General features: G+C 40.2%; 2 protein-coding genes across 6 annotated transcripts in view; one reads left to right on the top strand and one right to left on the bottom strand.

The window, feature by feature from the left end:
• Nucleotides 1–15,839, bottom strand: part of PREPL (prolyl endopeptidase like) — a 68,641-nt gene extending 52,802 nt beyond the window's left edge. The window contains exons 1-3 of one of the 4 annotated variants that reach the window (XM_047782158.1): nucleotides 15,669–15,839; nucleotides 14,953–15,019; nucleotides 13,824–14,364 (exon numbers count right to left, since the gene is read on the bottom strand). In XM_047782158.1, coding sequence (XP_047638114.1) covers nucleotides 13,824–14,042 — 219 coding nt within the window. In that variant the 5' untranslated portion in view covers nucleotides 14,043–14,364; nucleotides 14,953–15,019; nucleotides 15,669–15,839. The remainder of the gene's footprint in view (nucleotides 1–13,823; nucleotides 14,365–14,952; nucleotides 15,020–15,668) is intronic. The other 3 variants (XM_047782159.1, XM_047782161.1, XM_047782160.1) reach the window with 3 other exon arrangements.
• A 327-nt stretch (nucleotides 15,840–16,166) lies between these two features.
• The window catches only part of CAMKMT (calmodulin-lysine N-methyltransferase), a 405,628-nt gene continuing 399,484 nt past the window's right edge, over nucleotides 16,167–22,310 (top strand). Inside the window, exon 1 of one of the 2 annotated variants that reach the window (XM_047782157.1) lies at nucleotides 16,167–16,430. In XM_047782157.1, coding sequence (XP_047638113.1) covers nucleotides 16,293–16,430 — 138 coding nt within the window. In that variant the 5' untranslated portion in view covers nucleotides 16,167–16,292. The remainder of the gene's footprint in view (nucleotides 16,431–22,310) is intronic. The other variant, XM_047782156.1, reaches the window with a different exon arrangement.

Genomic DNA, 22,310 nt, shown 5'->3' with positions numbered 1-22,310 from the left:
CCCTATGCATAACTGAGTAGAACAAAAGGAAAAAAGAGAGAAGAGAAAAAAAAATCAGGATGGGACCAGCACTCCTGAGAGGAAGCTGTCAAAGAAGAAAGGAATCTGTACCCCAGAAGGTCACCTAACTGATGGAGAGATCAGTTGGAATGGAGGTGGAGCCTCAGAGCCTTACAGAAAAGTGCAACAGTCAGTCTGAGGAGGGCAAATCAGAGAGAGAGAGAGAGAGAGAGAGAGAGCCGCAGAGACCACTGGTACAACCCTACCATCAATGCCTAAGACATTAGGGTGATGGCTGGGCACTAAGACTCAGGCTTTGGAGGTCACTTCTCAGGAGATGACTAGGGTTGGTTGTGTAGAAACAGCCTGAAGGGGCTAGGGAGCGGTGTGCCACAGCAAAAGGAGAAGGCCTAGGCCCTGCAGAGAAGTAAGGCACTGCTGCTGGGGAGTGCAAGAGGAGCGGGGGTGGGATGACCATAAGAACTCCTTTCTTTGTGCATCTGAGGGCTCTGGTGGTGGGGTGTCTCTTGTGTAGGCTACAGGGGCAGGTACAAACTGCCATGGCCATTTTGGACTCCAGAGGTGGGTGAGGCTTACTACCACTAAGAGTCTCAGTGACTGCTGTGGAGGGTCCTGAAACTGAGTGCCACCTGTTGCCTGTACCTCCCTGGGAACTTGCCCACCTGACTTTGCTACTGCCAAAGGCTCTGGGCACTGCCCCCACCTCTGTGAAGGTCACTGCCACTGCCAAGGGCCCTGCAACCAGGTTCTGCCTTCAGGCACCATCCACTGCCCCAACCTTCCTAGAAGCACAGGCAAGCTTACCCATCACACCTTCCTATTAAAGGGACACCAGCCTGCACACACTAAGAAAGGAAACAGCAAGCATCTAAAGCAAAAGGAGCCCTCATACCAAAACAAAACAAAAAAACAAAAATGCAGGCCCTAACAAGCAATGCAGGGACAATCCTGCATGTGAATAGCTCTCCAACACTACAGTAGATAATTTTTTTTTTGTCTTTTTATGGCCGCACTCATGGCATACGGTTCCCAGGCTGGGGTTGAATCAGAGCTGTAGCTGTAGCCTACACCACAGCCACAGCCATGCAGGATCCAAGCCGTGTCTGCGACCTACACCACAGCCCACGGCAACACCGGATCCTTAACCCACTGAGGGAGGCCAGGGATTGAACCTGCATCCTCATGGATGCTATTCAGATTCATTTCCGTTGACCAACAACAGGAACTTTAGTACATAATTATTTTCCCTAAACTTACAGAATTAAAAAAAAAAAAAAAAAAAAGAAGCAAAATGAAGCACAGGAACCATTCCCAATTAAAAGAACAGGAGAATTCCCCTGAAGAAGCAAACAATGAAATGGACCTGTGCAGTCAAACAGATACTGAGTTCAAAAGGCAGATAATGAAAATACTGAAGAAATTAATAACGGATACCAACAACAATGCAGATTACTTTAAAAAGGAACTAAGAACAAGCCAAGAAAAAGTAGAAAATTCATTTGCAGAGATGTAAGCTGAGTTAAAGGCATTGAACAGCAGAATGAATAATGCACAGGAGTGAATAAGTGACTTGGAAGAGAGACAAATGGAAATCACCCAATCAAGACAACAGACAGAAAACCAAATAAAAGAGAAAGCAATAAGAGATCTATGGGATAATATAAAGTGTGCCAATCTATGCATAATATGGATTCCAGAAGGAGAAGAAAAAGGGGATTGAAAATATATTTGAAGACACTACAACTGAAAAGAAAGAAACAGATATCCAGATATAGGAAGTCCAGAGGGCCTCAAACAAGTTGAACCCTAACAGACCTACAGCAAGACAAATTATGATAAAAATGGCAAAAGTTAAAGCTAAGGAGAGGATTCCAAAGAAAGCGAGAGAAAAACAAAGAGTTAATTACAAAGAAATCTCCATAGGCTATCAGCTGCTATCTCTACAGAAACACTACTGGCCAGAAGAGACTGGCAAGATATAGCCAAAGTTCTAAAAGAGAAAAATCTGCAGCCTTGACTACTCTACCCAGGAAGATTATCATTTAAAACAGGAGAAATAAAGAATTTCTCAAACAAAAACTAAAAGAATACAGCAAATACTAAACCCATTCTGAAAAGAAATATTTTAAGGTCTCCTCTAAAGAGGAAAGAAGTAAGAAGATACAGGATGGAGAAAATCAAAACTGGAACATAACCACTTAAGCAAGGATATAGATGAAAAAGAAAAAGAAAAAAAAAACTATTTGTGAAAGTGATGATAAATACAAGGAGCAGCAAAAGAATAAACATGAAGATGTAAGAAAGGACATCAAAATCATAAAATGTGGAGAAAGAGAGTAAGAAAATCTAGACTATTTGAAAGAATGTGTTTGAGCCTATATGACTGTTAGTTTAAAGCCAGCAAATACAGAAATGGGTTAATGTACCTGAAAAGCAGCAGGGCAAGCACAAATCAAAAACCAAGAAGAGAACATTAGCATAAGATAAAAGGAAATCATCCAACCAAAAAAAAAAAAAAAGGAGAAAAATAAATGAAGGAGAAACATAGAATCAACTAGAAAACAGAGTTTAAAATGGCAATAAATAGATATTTACCAATAATTACCTTAAATGTCAATGAACTGAATGCTCCATTCAAAAGACTTAGCGGCAGACTGGCTACAATATGCTGCCTACAAGAGACCCACCTTAGGGCTAAGGACACATAAACTAAAAGTGAGGGGATGGAAAAAGATATTTCACGTGAATGGAACTACCAGGAAAGCCAGAGTTGCAATGCTCATATCAGACAAAATAAACTTTAAAATAAAGGCCAGGAGTTCCCATTATGGCTCAGCAGTAATGAACCTGACTAGTTTCCATGAGAAATGCAGGTTTGAAATGCAGGTTTGATCCCTGGCCTCACTTAGTAGGTCAAGGATCTGGCATTGCCATTAGCTATGGTGCAGATTGCAGACACGACTCAGATCCTGCATTGCTGTGGCTGTGGCAGAGGCCAGCAGCTGCAGCTCTGATTTGACCCCTAGCCTGGGACCTTCCACATGCTGTGGGTAGGGCCCTAAAAAAAATAAATAAAACAAAGACCATAAAGAAAGATAAAGAACATCACTTAATGATAAAAGGATCAATTCAAGAAGAGAATACTATACTTGTCAATTATACATGCCCCTAAAATAGGAGCACCCAAATACATACAACAAATACTAAGAGACATAAAGGAGAAACTGATGGGAATACAATAATAGTAGGAGACTTTAATACTTAAGTCAATAGACAGATATTCCAGACAGAAAATCAATAAGGAAACAGAGATCCTAAATGACACAACAGAATAATTAGACCTGATATTTTCAGTACATTACATTCAAAAAGAGCATTATATACATTCTTTTCAAGTGCACATAGAGAACATTCTCTAGGACTGACCACATACTAGGACACAAGACTCAAGCTGACAAATTTAAGAATATAGAAATTATTCCAAGTATTTTCTCTGACCACAATGGCATGAAACTAGAAACTGACCATAGAAAAGAAATGGGAAAAACTGACTACATGGAGACTAAACAACATGCTACTAAAATGCGAATGGGTCAACAAGGAAATAAAAAGAGAGATTAAAAAATACCTTGAGACAAACAACAATGAAAACACAACCATACAAACTCTATGGGATGCCACAAAAGCAGCTCTTAGAGGGAAGTTTGTAGCAACAGACGCCTTCCTCAAAAAATTATAAAAATCTCAAATCAACAATTAACCTACCACCTAAAAGAATTAGAAAAAGAAGAATAAAACCTAAAGTTAGCAGAAGTCAATAGATATTTAAAAAGCAATAGAAAAAAAATCAATAAAATCAAGAGCTGGTTCTCCAAAGGGTCAACAAAATTGACAACCCCATGGCCAGACTCACCAAGAAGAAAATTTGAGAGAGAATCAAAAATGAAATGAAAAAGAAGAAATCTCAACTGAAATACAAAAACCGTAAGTGAATATCCTGAATAATTATATGGTAACTAATCTGATAACACAAGAAATAGACAACTTTTAAGAAACATACAGCCCACCAAAACTCAATCAAGAAGAAACAGGTCTTTTTTCTTTTGCTTTTTAGGGTCACACCTGCAGCATATGGAAGTTCCCAGGCTAGGGGTCAAATCAGAGCTACAGCTGCTGGCCTACGCCACAGCAACACAAGATCTGAGCTGCATCTGCAGCCTATACCACAGCTCACACCAACACTAGATCCTCGGCCCACTGAGCAAGATTAGGGATTGAACCCCCCATCCTCATGGATAGTAATCAGATTTGTTTCTGCTGCACCACAAGGGGAACTCCTGAAACAGGTCATTTGAACAGACTGATCACTAGGAATGATATTGAATATGTAATAATAATTAAAAAAAAAAACTCCCTACAAACCAAAGTCTAGGATTTTTGTTGTGAACATGGCTTCAGAGGCAAATTCTACCAAACATACAAAGAACTTATACCCATCCTTCTTAAACTCTTCCAAAAGACTGAAGAAGGAATACTCCCAAAGACATTCTATGAAGCTACCATCACCCTAATACCAAAACCAAAGACACTATCAAAAAAGAAAATTATAGGCCATTGTCTTTGGTAAATATAGATGCAAAAATTCTCAACAAAATACCAGCAAACTGAATCCATAAAAAAAACCCACAGAATACTAGCAAACTGAATCCATAAAAACTGAAACACATAAAAAAAGATCATACATCACAACAAAGTGGGATTTATTCCAAGTTCACAAGGATGGTTCAACATATGCAAATCAATCAATGTAATACACCCCACTGACACAAGAAAAGTTAAAAACTACATGATCATCTCAACAGGTACTATTTGGCAAAATTTAACATCCATTTATCCATTCTTACCAAAGTGGTTATAGAGGGAACGTATCAACCTAATAAAAGCCATTTATTACAAACCCACAGACAATATAATACTCACAGGAGAAAAACTGAAAGCCTTCCTGCTTGATCTGGAACAGAACAAAGATACCCACTCTATTTTTATTCAACATAGTATTGGAAGTCCTAGCCACAACAATCAGACAAAGAAAAAAAAAAAGAAGAAGAAAGAAAAGCATCCAGATTGTGAGAGAAGAGGTAATATTGTCACCATGTGCAGATGACATACTATATATAGAAAACCTTAAGGACCCCACATAAAAACTACTTACTGGAAGTGACTAATGAGTTCAGTAAAGTAGCAGGACACAAGATTTAACATCTAGAATCAATTGCAATTCTCTGTACTAACAAATATTAGAAAAACAATATAAAAAAAAAGTATATTTTAAAACTGCACCCCTCCCCCCAAAATACACAGTAACAAACCTGACCAAGGAAGTGAAAGAACCACAAAACATTAATAAGGAAATTAAGGAGGATTCAAAGAAATGGAAATGCTCCTGGATTGGAAAAATTAACATTGTTAAAATGGAAATACCATCCAAAGCAGTCTACAGATTTACTCTCATCCCTATCAAATGACCCATGACATTTTTCACAGAACTAGTAATCCAAAAATTTATATGGAACCATGAAAGACCCAGAATTGCCAAAACAATCCTGAGGAAAAAGAACAAAAGCAAAAGGCATAAATCTCCCAGGCTTCAGACAATACTACAAAGCTACAGTCATCAAGACAGTGTGTACCACCACACAAACAGATAGGGGTCAATGAACAGAGAACCCAGAAATAAATCCAGGCACATATGGTTAATTAATCTTTGACAAAGGAGGCAAAAATATAAAATGGGAAAAAGACAATCTCTTCACAGCAAGCGGTGCTGGGAAACCTGGACAGCTGCACGTAAACCAATGAAACTAGTATACAACCTCACACCATGCACAAAAATAAACTCAAAATGGCTTAAACACTTAAGTGTAAGACATGACACCATAAAACTCTTAGAAGAGAACATAGGCAAAACATTCTCTGACACAAATTGCAAAAAGTCAGTCTCCCAACGCAATAAAAACAAAATAAATGGGACCTAATCAAACTTTCAAGCTTTTGCAAACCAAGAAAATCAACACCCCCCCCCCCCCGCCAAAAAAAAAGCCTGAAAAGATCATCTATGGAATGGGAGAAAATAGTTGCAAACAATTCAACTCACAAGGGCTCAATCTCCAAAATATACAAACAAGTCAATAAAACCCAAAAAACCTAAATAAAAAATGGGCAGAAGATCTAAATAGACACATCTCTAAAGACATATGAATGGCCAGTAGGCATATGAAAAATCCTCAACATCCTTATTAATTAGTGAAATGCAAATCAAAATTACAACAAGGTACCCCCTCACAAGGGTCAGAATGGCCATCATTAAGCTTACAAACCGCAAATGCTGGAGATCATGTGGAGAAAACGGAATCTCCCTACACTGTAGGTGAGACTGTAAATTGGTGTAACAACTATGGAAAACAGTACAGAGGTTCCTCGGAAAACTATAAATAGAATTTCTATATTGTCGGGAGCCATGTTTCTACAATCTTTTTTTAGCCTCTCTGCTTCTATTTTCTATGCTGAAAACTCCATCTTGTCCTGCTTTACTTTACTCTATATTCCTGCTTGAAAAAGAGTCGCAGTGCTGGTAAATAACTTCAGCTTAAGAACGAAGACCTAGGAGTTCCCGTCGTGGCGCAGTGGTTAACGAATCCGACTAGGAACCATGAGGTTGCGGGTTCGGTCCCTGCCCTTGCTCAGTGGGTTGACGATCCGGCGTTGCCGTGAGCTGTGGTGTAGGTTGCAGACGCGGCTCGGCTCCCGAGTTGCTGTGGCTCTGGCGTAGGCCGGTGGCTGCAGCTCCGATGAGACCCCTAGCCTGGGAACCTCCATATGCCGAGGGAGTGGCCCAAGAAATAGCAACAACAACAACAAAGACAAAAAAAAAAAAAAAAAAAGAAATGAACAGTAAGAACGAAGACCTAAAGGCCTAAGTTATTCAGCTGAATAACGACATAATGCATTGGTCTAGGCACGCCATTTGCACATGATAAGTCCTGTAAAAATAAGAGAAAGAGGAGCCTCAAGGTCCCAGGGGGTTTATGAGGGGTCATTAGCGGGATATGAATCAGCAAGGAGAACTAGGCACGCCTGATTCTCTAGATGCTATGCATAGACAGCTGATGCCAAGCTTCCTCAGTGCTAATGATTGTTAAATGCCTAAAGGTCAGAGTAAAAGCTTAACCAGCTCCAAGCTATGTGACTTTTAAAATAATAAAAAACCTATATCCTGCACCTACAATCCCCTCCTCACTTGACATAATCCTAAAGAGCACAATAAAAGCAGTGTGATTTCTTGAGGTGGTGCTCTTGGTCCCTGAGAGCTTGAGTTCCCCGGTTCCCACCTTTGATTAAGATAAATGTCTCTGTGTCTTGTTTTATATTAACCTTTTCCTAAGTTTCACAGCACCCATTCTTCAGCCCTTACCTGCTGAGCTGGTCTTGGCACTATATGATCCAGCCATCCCACTCCTGGGCATCTATCTGGACAAAACTATAATTCAAAAAGATAGTGCACCCATATGCTCATAGCAGCACTATTCACAATAGACAAGACAAGGAAGCAACCTAAATGCCCACTGACAGACGAACGGATTAAGATGCTGTGGTACATATATACAATGAAATACTACTCAGCCATAAAAAGGAACAAAATAATGCCAACTGCAGCAACGTGGATGGACCTAAGGATTATCATCCTAAGTGAAGTAAGTGAAAGACAAATATCATATTACTAATACATGGAGTCTAAAAAAAATGATACAAATGAACTTATTTACAAAACAGAAAAAGACTCACATTTTGAAGTCAAACTTATGGTTACCAAAGGGGATGGGGACCTCCTGTATAGCACTTGGAACTCTACCAAATATTCTGTGATTAACATACTGGAAAAGAATCTGAAAAAAGAACGGATATGTGTATGCGAATAACTGTTTCCCTTTATTGTTGTATGGCTGAAATTATCACAACTTTGTAAATTAACTACACTTCAATAAAACTTTAAAGGAAAAAAAATTTGATTCTACCTCTTTAATCTCCCCTCTATACTTTTCTCTATTTTTACAGCTATAGCCTTAGTTTAGGCCCATCTCCTTTCATCTTCTCTACAAGACTTTCTACTTCCAATCTATCTTTTGCAATTTTCTCAGTTATTCTTCTAAAATGCAAATCTGATTGCATCTACACTTTTCAATTATTTTCAGGATGCAGTTCAAACAGCTCACAAGATTGACACAAATGCCTATACACAATTTGGGCCCTTCTTACTTCTTTTGGTTCATCTCTGACCATTTTGGCTACACTACTTGTAGTGACTGCTCTCTCTCAATCTGGAGCTTTTACACACGTTGCTCCTCCTGCCTGCCATTACCTTAACTACACTCTCAGTCCTTTCTTTTTTGTATAGCTCAATCTTTTATTTTGGGACTTGGGTTCAAGAATTATACTCCAACTCACAGACTGGAATTTACAAAATTTTTATAAAATAGATGTAGGTCCCTAGTATGGGGACAGACAGTCACTTGACAGTATTTACTACTATGTCTTGCACTGTCTGGGAAGCACTACTCAACAGAGACATGGGCTCTGCCCTTATGTAGTCTAACACTACGGCTAAGAAGAAAAACCAAAAAAAAAAAAAAGGTAATAATAGTAACACAGTAGGAAGGAAACAAGGCTAAGGTGAAAAATAAAACAAAGATCAGTTACTTTGATTACCACAGTCAGAGATGGCCTTTCTCGGGGGGTAACATTTAATTAAGACCTAAAAAAGAAGGAGACCAGGTAGGTGAGAATGGGACCTGGGAATAGAATGTAAGATGGAAGGGAAAAAGTTCTGTTCTTTGATCTAGGTGATGACCTTTGCGACTTGCCCAAAGTGAACAGAGGCAAAGTGGCAAGAAATGAGATAGGGGCTAGATCTTGCAGTGCCTTGGGGAACATGATGAGGAAAATGGAGTTTATGTAAGTTCTGGAAGGGTTTTAAGCTGAGGAGTGACATGATCTAGTTTGTATTTTAAGATCACTTCCAATTATATGGACAATGGGTTGGAAGGGAAGAAGGTAAGCAAGGAACCTGGTCAGGTGGCTTCATTGGTGCTCCAGGCAAAAGATGACTGAATGATGATGCCAGAGGTGAAGAAATACGTACAGATTCAAAACATATTTTGGAGGTTAATGCAATGCACTTTTGAAAGCATGTCAGACATGATGGTATTCATGATTTAGGGTATATGAATATTTTACGAGAAAGACTATAACTAGCACATTAGACTGACGACTTACATTCCTTGGGATGAGACAAGTTGGTTAAATTAAAATAATTAAGTAAACAATGGCCTAGGTGGTATGACGATATGGTAAAAATCACGAAGCTAGTTTGGTATACACTGTGAATGGATGCGATGGCAGGGTAAAGGAACAGGAAGACTAAAATATGTTTTCCCGGGTTCTGGCTCAAACAACTGAGAGAAATGAGATAAAGAAGAGCTGAGTCAGGGCTGGGAGACTTAAAAGTTCAACTGGATAGTTTGAGAAGTCAGTAAGATGTCTAACTGGAGATTAATTCTGTGCAGCTCAGAGTGGAGTCTGGGATGAAGATAATACTGCTATAGCAGTAAGTCTATGGAAATGAATTCAATTACTTAGGAAGAAATTAAACAGCAAAAAGCAGCAGGACTAAGTCTTGAGAAAATCCGAAATGTAGAAGTCACATGGAAGAAAAGTTAGAAAAGGAGACCGAGAAGCATTAGTTTGTAAGGCAGGAGGAAAACCAGGAAAACTTGGAGTCTAGAGGCCAAAGAAGAGAAGAGTGTTTCAAGGAGGGGATGGTCAAGCATGCCCAATCTGCTGAGAGAGCCTCTAAGAGGAGGAAGGGGAAGTGCCTCCTGGGTGAAATAGGTTACACCTTTGGTGACACTGACAGAGGTTTTAATCTGGGGTGGAGCCATACTCCAGCAGGTGAAAGGGTAAATGGAATGTGGAGTAAAAAAACAATAATGAAGTGGTACCTATAATGCAGTCCCACTCCATGAACCATTATAAAAAAAAAAAGGGGGACTACAATTTTTTTCTTTCTGGCTTTTTTGACTTTTCCTTCTTTCTTGACAATGTTTTGAACCTGTCAGAACCAGTGATTCCTATGAATCAGAGCTCATTACTGCCAGTGAAAGAGATATCTGCCAACCTAGCTATCTTAGACTACTATGAGAACTGCTAACATATATTGAGAAAGAGTCAAAGGACAAACGTTTAACCTTTTCTTCCTTTTCTGGTCTATTTTTTGCATCTCATTCAAATTATCATGATCGAAGATTTCAGGAATTATTTTGGTAGGCAGAGCAGAACAGGATGATATGGAAGATAGAGAGATATGGCAGCTGGTTTGATGCTAGTCTTTGAATATTACCAGCTGGTGCATGAGTGTAATGGAATAAGTTCATTTTGTCATCTGACTAATGTAAAATGGAAAGTCAAGGTATCTCCCAGCAAGAACTTCAGAGCTGAATGAATTCCATGAGGTTTAGATCAACATTTGATCATCAACTGTGTCTAGTCCCTAAATGAAGGACCACTGTCACTGGCAGGATGGGGAATTTCTGAATCAGCTGAGGAACTTCAAACAAAACAAAAAACAGATCCCTAAGCCTCAGCCATTAGAGATTCTGATCCAGAAGATGTGGGGTGAGACCCAGGAATCTGCGTTTCTAAAAAGCTCTGATACACAGCCAGGTTGCAGAAGTTGGTACTAGAGAGTCCCAAACATATAGATAATTTGTTGGTAAGGTAACAAGGAAGAAAGATAAAATAATGAAATGTTAGCACTCGGAGGACCTTTAGAGAACACTAGGTTAAAAACCTCCCCTCATCCCCTCCAGTCAAAAAGATTAGAGTCCTGAATGATTCACAGACACACCAGTTATGGCTAGATCTCTTGCTTTCTGGCATTTCTATTTCACAGGCTGTCCCCTCTTACTCTTGGTTATCTAAATAGGTTTTTAAGCAAGTACATTTCATCTAAAGGCATTGCGCTTTTCTACTTTATTGTTCCCATAAGAGTAGACAAAGTTGAACTGAGGGGATGCTTACTTAAATGTGCATTCCTGTCTACAGGTCTCTTCACCATTTCGTCAGGTCCCAGTGAACGCAAAGGACAGAGACCAGTTTTTAGATCCTATCATTTCTCACAGAAGGAATGGTTGATACATGACATGTGAAAGCAGGACCACTTTATCAAGTGAGAGTTATTAAAAGAGCTCCATTTCTAGGAGTGACAGAATCAAGTTAAAGTTTCTAGGTGATAAGAATCTTTGAAAGGGAACTGAAGAGTAGGGACAAATGGAAGGAAAAAATAGTCAACCTCCTGCACAGGATGTGAGCTAATCTCACAGCTGTCACTTGATGCTAATTCCTGCCTACTATTTATAAACTAAGACTTAAGATGAAAGTACAAGATGCCAAAATGTTCTAAACACAATGCAAAGTAAAAAGATCTAAAGGTCTAAAACGTATCTGATATGTAAATTTAAAAATTTTTTTCTTTCTAAAGTAGGACGTGTGCAAATACACACATACACAAAAGGCAAAAAGGAAATAAAATGGAGACATAAAAAAATGTCCAAAAAAAGAAAGTGCTAGACTAAGCTAAGATGCTAAAACAAGAAAAATAATTTGAAAGACTAAAATGTAAAGAGTAAAAGTCTAGGACTAACAGATAAAAAATTTAAATCAAACCACCAGCTGCCCCCAAGCTCCCACAACAAATATGTATGAGCTAAGGAAAGAGAAACATTTAAATAACAATAAAAAAAACAGAATTGAGAAAAATACGATTGAAAAAAATCATTTTTAGAAACACAAGAAGCTGCTCAAGTGTCTATCAACATATGACTAGAGAAATAAAATGCAGTATATACACACAATGGAATAGGATTCAGCAAGGAAAAGTCCCCAAATTTCCAATATATGCTACAATATGGATGAATCTTGAAATCACTATGCTAAGGGAAATAAGGCAGACCCAAAAGGATAAATATCATATAATTCAACCTATATGAATTATCTAGAATAGGCAAATTCAGAGAGACAATGAATTCATATTCATAGATAGAAAGTAGATTAAAGGTTTCCAAGAGCTCTGGAAAGGCAGGAGTGGGAAGTTCTTGCTCAATGGATGGGTGTTTTTTTTTTCTTTTTTTGTCTTTTGTTGTTGTTGTTGTTGCTATTTCTTGGGCCACTCCCATGGCATGTGGAGGTTCCCAGGCTAGGGGTCGAATCGGAGCTGTAGCCACCGGCCTACGCCAGAGCCACAGCAACTCGGGAGCCGAGCCGCGTCTGCAACCTACACCACAGCTCACGGCAACGCCGGATCGTCAACCCACTGAGCAAGGGCAGGGACCGAACCCGCAACCTCATGGTTCCTAGTCGGATTCGTGAACCACTGTGCCACGACGGGAACTCCTTTTTTTTTTTTTTTTTGGGTCAGGTGATGACAGGGAAAATAGTGGTGACAGCTGTCCAATATTGTGAATGTAATTAATGCCATTGAATTACACATTTAAAAATGGTTAAAAATCAGCAGAAATTGGCACAGTGTAAATCAACCATACAGTCATAAAAAACTAATCTTCGAAAAAGTTAAAGTGGCAAATTTTGTTATATATTATACAACAATAAAAATAAAGTCAAAATGAAGTAAAAATATTGTGTGGAACAATTAAAACCACAAATTAAAATATTATAATAAAAACATATGCTAAAATATTGCAAGACTATCACTCCCACATCCAATTTAAGGAATGTAAGAAACATAGCAAATATAAGGGTAGAGGAGGTGCATCAAAGAGGCAGCATCATAAACAATTTAATCCCAAATAATTAGGATGAGCATGTAATTTACCATCCTAATCAAGACACTTCTGAGAGGAAATGGGACACTATTAATAATTACACATTACACAGGGACAACAGGTGTGAACTGAGACTGTCTGAGGCAACCTAGAATACATGGTCATTCTACATATAAGGGCACTAGGTCCTCAAGGTTGAGGTCATGCTCACAGCCTGGGATATGGCCAGTGTACAATGGTCTGAAAGCATCTTCCTAAAGGACACAAGTGGTCAAAAATGCAAATCTTTTTTTTTACAGAGATGTATCACAATTACATGGTCTTTACTGAAGTTTACTAATTTGGGATTCATAAAACAATCAGCATATTATTAGATTTTACTAAGCGCTATTACGATAGTCTAGGAATTTTAGAATGGTGAATTATACTTTGAACTGCACTGCTAGGCACAATAAAGAATTCCTGGAGTTCCCATCATGGCTCAGCCGTGACAAAATCAGACTAGCATCCAGGAGGGCTGGGGTTTGATCCCTGGCCTCACTCAGTGGGTTAAGGATCCAGCATTGCTGGGGCTGTGGTGTAGGCCGGCAGCTACAGGTCCAATTCAACCCCTAGCCTGGAAACTTCCATGTGCCAAGGGTGTGGCCCTAAAAAGAAGGAAAAAAAAAAAAAGAATTCCTAAGGTGAATCATTTTCGATAAATCTATTTATATTTGTTACCTTAGAGCTCTATAAACACGTATTACATATATTCTTTTATACTTACATATGATTACAGGCAATTGAGCCTAACACTTAAAAATCAAACAAGAACTACTGAGAAAATTAGTAACTGATATCCGATTCATTATTTTTAAACTAAAATTAATCTTAATGGCCTACAAATAGGATAACTTAAACAGTCCATACCTTACATGAGAAGCTCCGACTTGGGATGTTTCTTGCTAACTCTGATATCCTGGGTTTATTCTGCAGACACTTGGTTAGGTGATATTTTTTCAATTTTATTTTATTGTAATAATGATTCGCGAAGTTACAGTGATTCAAGTGCTGTTTCTGCATGCATTTCCCAAGGTGAGGAATACTATATTTCAAAGCTTGGAAAAATAATTTGCTCTTCTGCCGCATGATATCAAAGTCCTTGGTTTATGCTCCCTTTGGGACTGCCAGCACATGAATGATTTCCTAGGAATGCTTACACAGTAGTGGGTTCTCAGAGTATCTAAAATCTGCAGTTCTTTTCCTCTGCCATTGGGGTCATGAACCCCTCAGGTTATGAATAACTACAGACAGCTGATAACTCTGGTTAAAAATATCTGAAAACTCATGTAAGTTAAAGTTTCATTCAAATCATACTTCTTGGCAGATGTGACTTAGAGGTCTTATTTGTAAAGTCGATCCTATCAGGCTCAAACTATGCAGCACTGATTCTGGTACACACATGGACAAACTAAAAAAAAAAAAAAAGGCAGAAAACAAAAAAAAAACAAAATAAAAACTTGCAAACAAGTACACAGACTTAATAGAGGCATCTCAGTAATTCTGAGGGTTTTAAAAGGCAAATTAGCTTTGATTTTATGTAACTCAGAACTTATCTTTGGTATGTATATGGAGAATAAACCAGAAAAGCATAATTACTTAAAAAGGTAGAGGAGAAGGTGTTAGTATTTACTGAGTATTTGCTACGTGCCAGATGTGTTTATATACTTTGTCCAATTTAAACGTCATAGAAACCTAACAGAATAGCTATAATAGTGTTGATTTTACAGGTGAGCAAACTGTGGCTCAGGGAGGTTTAAGTAACTGCTTCAAGTTACCTGGGCTGTAAGTAATAAGTCTATCTGGTCATAACAATTTTAATATTAAAAAGGTGTTTAATTCTTTAATTAAATCAACAACTACTTCAGGATTCACAAATGAAATTTGCCACCATCTCTGTTTTCTTCTAGGAAGCTGGTTCTTATTAACCTAACAAAGTAAGGCTAGTGAGTAGTTAAGTCAGAGAAACCTGGGTTCAGGGCTTCACTTCTGCACTTACCACCTGTGCCTAGTTTCTTCATCTGCAAATCAGATAATGACCCCATTTACTCTACGGAGTACTTGTTCTAAGGATAAAATAAAACAATTTAACGTTAAGATCTTAATACAATACCTGGCACGTAGCTACCACTCAATAAACTATTTTTATTTTTGGCTACTATTTTTAGGATTGGAAAAAAAAAACCTATGTACGTTGCACACTGTTGAATGTCATCATGGAATTCTTCCACAAAATGACCCTCGGTATCAGAGGTACAATACTGCGTCAGTTTTAGCACAGCTCGGATCCTTTAAGACGCCCCTGGTCCTCTTAATCTTTTTCTATGTCGCAGCAAATTAAGAGACTTAGAAGGGAGAGTTAGAATAGGGGATCAGCAACAACACTAACAAAAATAAGCAAATAAAATAAAATAGGCCCTAAATCACTACATCCGTGCCGCAGCATCAATCCACCCATCTTTCACCTGCAGGGTTAGGGATGGGGGTGGGGTAGAAGAATGGGTGTTCCTGGGAGAACCTATTTGTTTTCCCTATGCAACTCTCCACCCCAGAAATGAAATGAGGTGAGAGATGCGAAAGGGAGTGGTACCACATGCCACGCAGTGAAGGGACATCAGTCAAAAAGCTGGGACCAAGAGACTTGGAAAGGCTGGTGGGGGGCAGAAGGGATGAAGGGAAAAGACCCTCAGCCTACACCTCCCTCCCAATACGTACGCAAATTGAAAGTCGGTCTTGCTCTAGACACAGAAACGAGTGAAAGCCAGGTCGGAGAACCCGAAGCTCTCAGAAAAGCAGCACAGCTCCAAGCACCGTCGCGTCCAGCCGAAATCTGCGTTCTGCAGCTAGCGGAACAACCTACCCAGAGACGCGGGGAGCTGGTTTGCAGCACGCCGTCTACGTAAGTCCCATCTAGCACGAGCACTGAGCGGGTTCCGCCATCTTTACTGTGGTCAATAATGAATTTTTCTCCTCCTGGGTTCTTAAGCCCTCAAAGATATAAGCCTTTTGGTTCTTTGATAGTCCTCAGACCTCTAGATGAAACAGGGGAGAGGATAACAAAGAGGGGTAGTGTCCTATCAAGTCTGTCACAGGTCCCTCACGCTCCAGTCTGCCCTCACTAAAGATGGCTACCAGCAAAATGGTGCAGTGACGCGAGCCGCGCTGCCCTGGTTGCTAAGGAGACGTGACTGCCGGAAATGCAGGATTCGGGGAGGGCGCGCTTGCTTGGGCAGTGGGAGGGAGGCCTAGCGTCACAGGTCCTGAAAGGGAAAAAGTAGCGAGGTCCTGGCAGGGGAGAGCTGTGGCTGCGGCTTCTCGGATAAAGGCGGCTCCAGCGGGATGGAGCCTCGAGTCGCAGACTCCGAGGCCGGCCAGGTTGAGTGCGCCATGAACGAGAATCCCGCAAGCGGTAGCGCCGCTGGGGGACCTGTAGTCGCGGCACCCTTGGCTGCAGCCCGGTGGAAGCTCCTGCGGCAGGTAAGAGACAGCCCTCTCGATTCACCTTTGCCTCTGCCACTCCCCTCGCAGATACCCTGCAAGCGACCCGCAGCTACTCTCTACTTAGCAGCTCCGGGAGTTCCCTAACAATTTTTCCTGGAACCACCTGAAAAGCGCCCCTTTGGTTCACCTAGGCGTCCCTTCAAAAGGGAGGCATCAGGTGGCTTTGGGCGGGGAGGGTCCAGTCAGGACTGAGTCCTGGAAAACTCATATCGAAGTAGAAGATCCATTTCTAGACCTTGGTCTGCATCCGAGGGATGTTTCTCCTTGTTCGCCAGTAGGATTGATAGGACCGCAGTTCTCGATTCCACACTGCTCTCCTTTCCTGCTTCTGTTTTAACTTTCTTCTCCAGGTTTCTTCTCCTTGCTTCTTAACTCCCAGACTGATTCTAGCCCAGAATCGCCTCTCTTGGTGATCAGCGTGGCTGACTGTGTTGGGACTGTGACATTGCACGTGTTGCTTCGGTTCCTTCCGTGGAGCGGAGAGTGAAGGGAGTTGGAAGAACTGCCCGCCCCCCTCCTTTCCCCCCCCCCCCCCCATCAAGTTACGCGTAGTTTGAAATGATCAGCGAGATTCTCGCTGTCTAAGGTGGAGTAGTTCGAGTGTGTTGATTTGTTTGATGAAGGTTATCATCTAGCACTTCAGAGTTGCCTCTGTTACCGGTAACTTCAGCCGTGTACAGGTTTGAAAATTTTCTGATTTGACGTCACTGACGCCCTGTTCAAACTGCTTGAAGTGAAATCTGTTTATCCCAGTGTTATGCTTCTGCCTGGGTCTCCTGCTAAAAACTTTATTTAATAGAACACTTTCTGGAGTTCCCGTCGTGGCGCAGTGGTTAACGAATCCGACTAGGAACCATGAGGTTGTGGGTTCGATCCCTGGCCTTGCTCAGTGGGTTAAGGATCCAGCATTGCTGTGAGCTGTGGTGTAGGTTGCAGACACGACTCGGATCCCGCGTTGCTGTGGCTCTGGCGTAGGCCAGTGGCTATGGCTCCGATTCGACCCCCAGCCTGGGAACCTCCATATGTGGCGGGAGGGGCCCTAGAAAAGGCAAAAAGACAAAAAACAAAAACAAAACCAAAAACCACTTTCTATTTCTGACTTGTGTTTCCATAAGTTTCCCAGCTATTGCCACTTTACTTGAGACCCTGCATTTAGTATTTTGGGAGTTACTTTATTTGCAGTTGTCTCCAGTCACCTTTTCATACAGTGGCCTTCCAGTGTTGTCATGACACAATGCAAAGATCATTTCCTTGCTGATGCTTTGAAAATCTCTGCAGAGTCTTAATGATCTGGCTTTGCTATTAATGTTACAGATAATATCATAGGATAATAAAATGTGTCCTCATAGATCATTATCATAGGAACTGTCTATAGTGAAGTAAACACCAGTCAAAGTTGAATTATAAAAATAGTGAATGAGCACTTTAAAATGATCAATCAGAACTTATTGGGATGACTTCATTGATTCTTGGGGATCTGTAGCTCACTCTGTGGGTGAACCCCATATAGTGTGTGTGTATATATATATGTATATATATATATATTTGGTCTTTTTAGGGCGGCACCCATGGTATATGGAAGTTCCCAGGCTAGAGCTACAGCTGCTGGCCTACAGCACAGCCACAGCAATGCAGGATCTGAGCTGCAGCTACAGCTGTTGGCCTATGGCACAGCTACAGCAATGCAGGATCTGAGCTGCATCTGCAACCTATACCACAGCTTATGGCAATGCCAGAGCTACAGCTGCTGGCCTATGTCACAGCCACAGCAATGCAGGATCTGAGCTGCATTTTCGACCTATACCACAGCTTATGGCAACGCCAGACCCTTAACCCATTGAGCGAGGCCAGGGATTGAACCCGAATCCTCATGGATACTAGTCAGGTTTGTTACTGCTGAGCTACAGCAGGAACTCCCATATCACATTATTTTAAGATCATTAGATCAGAGCCCATCTTTCTCATGACAGTAGAAGTTATTCCTGGGAAAAAATTATATTTTATTAATCTCCATCTTCTGCACAATGTATATAGCTAGTTGATTTTTAGTAGATGCTGATGTGGAAAGCCTGAGAGTAAAGACAGTCTTTATGTGGCCTATAGCACCTTGTTCTCACTGTATTTTATCAGTTAGCTATTGCTTAGTAACAAACAACTATACCATCAAAATGTCATGCATACAACAGTGAGCATTTATTCTATTGGTGGGCAGCCTGGGAGTTGACTGACATAGGCTTTGATCAGCTGAGTGGCTCTATACTGCACATGCCTCTAATCCTGGGATTGATATGTTCTGATGATATGTTCAGAACTTGGCTGATATGTTCTTATGATGATGATGGAAGTATAAGAGAGTAAACCCAACCACTGAAACACATTTTAAGCCCCTACTAATGTCCTGTTGGCCGAAGTAAGATACTTGGCCAAGCCTAAAGTTAGGGGAGAGAGAAGTAGACTTTTTCCTGGGGGGGAGGAGGGGCAGAGTGAATATTTTCCTTTAATAATTGAATCTGCCATACACACACACACACACACACACACACATACACACATGCTGTGCTCATGGTTGCTGCAGTGACAATGCTGGATCCTTAACTTGTTGACCCACAGAGGAACTCCCATCTATTTTAAACATTTCAGGCTCTTAGTAGTTTCAAATGAACAGTCCACTTGCATCTTGTAAGAATCCAGAACTGGAAGACTGTGAGGAATCTAAATTGAGTTAGAGATATGCAACACTCTTTCTCTCTCTTTTGGGACATCTTCGTGACATTTGCTTATGTCTCCTTGTTTTCTCCCTCACAATTCTGTCTTTCCATTAGGGCGCCAATGCTATCTCAAGACCCTTCACCACAACTGTTCCATATTTTCTATGTTTAACAATTAACATTTTTGAGAGAAAACCTAGTTGAGTTATCACATGATAAATTGCTGACTTTTGAGTCTAGTGCTCACTTAAATCAGATGAGGTCTGGAAGTCCATGGATCAGTATCAGTAGGGGCTGTGGATATTGTTCTGTTTTCCCCTTTGTTAGGTCTCATTATTTGCTGGCAAAGATAGCTATTGTCAGCTTCATCATCCAGCCAGCTAGTGATCCGGAAGAAATAATCCTTTTCCAACCACCACCCAAATCATTTCTTCCAGACAACTCTCATAGTCCAAGTTTGAACCAAGTGCTGTGTCTAGGAGAATGGTGCATCCCGTGGCAGGGAAAGCAACAAGTTATTCCTGAAGAGGAAGGAATGTAGAACAGATGAAAAGGTAGCAATGACCATTACACACTTACACACATCTCACAACCACCTTCAGAATGTATAATGGTGCTTAGAGTCTGAATACTTGCCTGAAGAACCTGATTAATGGAATAGTTTACAGTACAATTTAAATTATGGTAGGATGCTATTGTTTTAAAGTGAAATTATTTTCCAGGGTTAGAAATCAACTCATTTTCTATTTTATAATCCTATTATGTTTTCCTAACAAATATTTTGATTTATTTTTAACAGTTAAAAAGAGCTTACAAGATGGCCAACAAGTACATGAAAAAATGCTCTACATCACTGTTTATTAGAGAAATGCAAATCTAAACTACTACCTCACACTGGTCAGAATGGCCATCATTAACAAGTCAACAAATAACAAATGCTGGAGAGAGTGTAGAGAAAAGGGAACCTTCCTACGCTGTTGCTGGGAATGTAAATTGGTACGATCACTATAGAAAACAGTATGGAGGTACCTCAGAAAACTAAGTATAGAACTACCATATGACCCAGCAATCCCACTCTTGGGCATATATCCAGACAGAACTTTCCTTAAAAAAGACACATACGGAGTTCCCATCGTGGCGCAGTGGTTAACGAATCCGACTAGGAACCATGAGGTTGCGGGTTCGGTCCCTGCCCTTGCTCAGTGGGTTAATGATCCGGCGTTGCCGTGAGCTGTGGTGTAGGTTGCAGACGTGGCTCGGATCCCACGTTGCTGTGGCTCTGGCGTAGGCCGGTGGCTACAGCTCCGATTGGACCCCTAGCCTGTGAATCTCCATATGCCGCAGGAGCGGCCCAAGAAATAGCAAAAAGACAAAAAAAAAAAAAGACACGTACACCTGTATGTTCATTGCAGCGCTATTCACAGTAGCCAAGACATGGAAACAACCTAAATGTACATCAATAGATGAATTGATTAAGAAGATATGGTACACACAAATGCACACACACATACAATGGAATACTGCTCAGCCATAAAAAAGAACAAAATGCCATTTGCAGCAACATGGATGCAATTAGAGATTCTCATACTAAGTGAAGTAAGTCAGAAAGAGAAAGACAAATACCATGTGATATCACTTATATCTGGGATCTCATATATGGAACAGATGAACCTTTCCACAGAAAGGAAACTCATGGACTTGGAGAACAGGCTTGTGGTTGCCGAGGGGGAGGGGGAGGGTGTGGGATGGACTGGCAGTTTGGGGTTAATAGATGCAAACTGTTGCATTTGGAGTGGATAAACAACGATATCCTACTGTATAGCACTGGGAATTATATCTATCTAGACAGTTGTGATGGAACATGATGGAGGATAATATGAGAAAAAGAATATATGTATATGTGTGACTGGGTCACTTTGCTGTACAGTAGAAATTGATGGAACACTGTAAATCAACTATAATGGAAAAAATAAAAATCATAAAAAATTGCTTACATACTGAATAAATATGCAAAAATGTGGATGCAAGTGAGTTCATCACAATACCTTTATAAAAATACTGATTTTTCACAATATCAAAGAAAGCGATCTAAAACAAGTTATAAACAGTATGTGTAGAATAAGCCCTTTAAGAATTATTCATAGCTGTATATATGTGTGCAGATGGATGTTTAACAGTGTGCTTTTCCTGAATGGGAGAATTTTGAGGTTGTTTTTTACTCTTCTGTATTTAAACTTCTTTTACAGTGAACATGGTTATTTTCATGCCATTTTTCATCTCTTCCAAGAGGCATAGTTTTAATGCTAACATATTTGAAATTGGGGTATGTCTTTCAGTTGATGGCTCGCCGGTCAATTGGCAGTCTATTCTATGTAATATCAGAAAGAAGAAAAAAATTGTTGAATTTTTTAATCAATGGTGTATTGGATTTGATGAAGTACAGTCATGGGACTACCAGACAAACAGTTCCACATGAGTGACCAAAATCCTTCCCAGAACAAGATGCTAAACAATAGAAGGCCAATTACCTGGGTTGGTTAATTATAGGTGAATTATAATATGTAAATTATAAAAGTGAATCATAAAAATGATACATATTTTAAAATGAAGCTACAATCTGAGTGTCAAATCCTTCTAGATATTTAGAATTAGTTCTCTGTAGATTTTTACAGTTGGCTTCCCACACCTAAATTGATGGTTTTTTTTTTTTTTTTTTTGCTTTTTAAGGCGGAACCTGCAGCATATGGAGGTTCCCAGGCTAGGGCTCAAATCAGAGCTGCAGCTGCCCATCTGTACCACAGCTACAGCAATGCAGGATCTGAGCCTTGTCTGTGACCTACACCACAGTTCATGGCAATGGTGGATCCTTGACCCACTGAGGGAGGCTAGGGATCGAACCTGTGTCCTCATGGATATTAGTGGGATTTGTTAGCTGAGCCACAATGAGAACTCCAGTAATTTTTTTTTTTCTTTAACTGCACTTGTGGTATGTGGAAGTTCCCAGGGCGGGGATCAAACCTGAGCCACAGAAGTGAAATGCTGGATACTTAACCCACTGAGCCACAAGGGAATTCTGATAGTAAATATTTTAGCAATTTAGCTTTATCAGGCAAACTTAGTTACCTTTTTTTAATGGATACACATGTAG

Source organism: Phacochoerus africanus, chromosome 5 (genome assembly GCF_016906955.1).
Source record: "Phacochoerus africanus isolate WHEZ1 chromosome 5, ROS_Pafr_v1, whole genome shotgun sequence".
NCBI classification, from domain to species: domain Eukaryota; kingdom Metazoa; phylum Chordata; class Mammalia; order Artiodactyla; family Suidae; genus Phacochoerus; species Phacochoerus africanus.
This window is presented reverse-complemented; position numbering and strand designations above follow the sequence as displayed.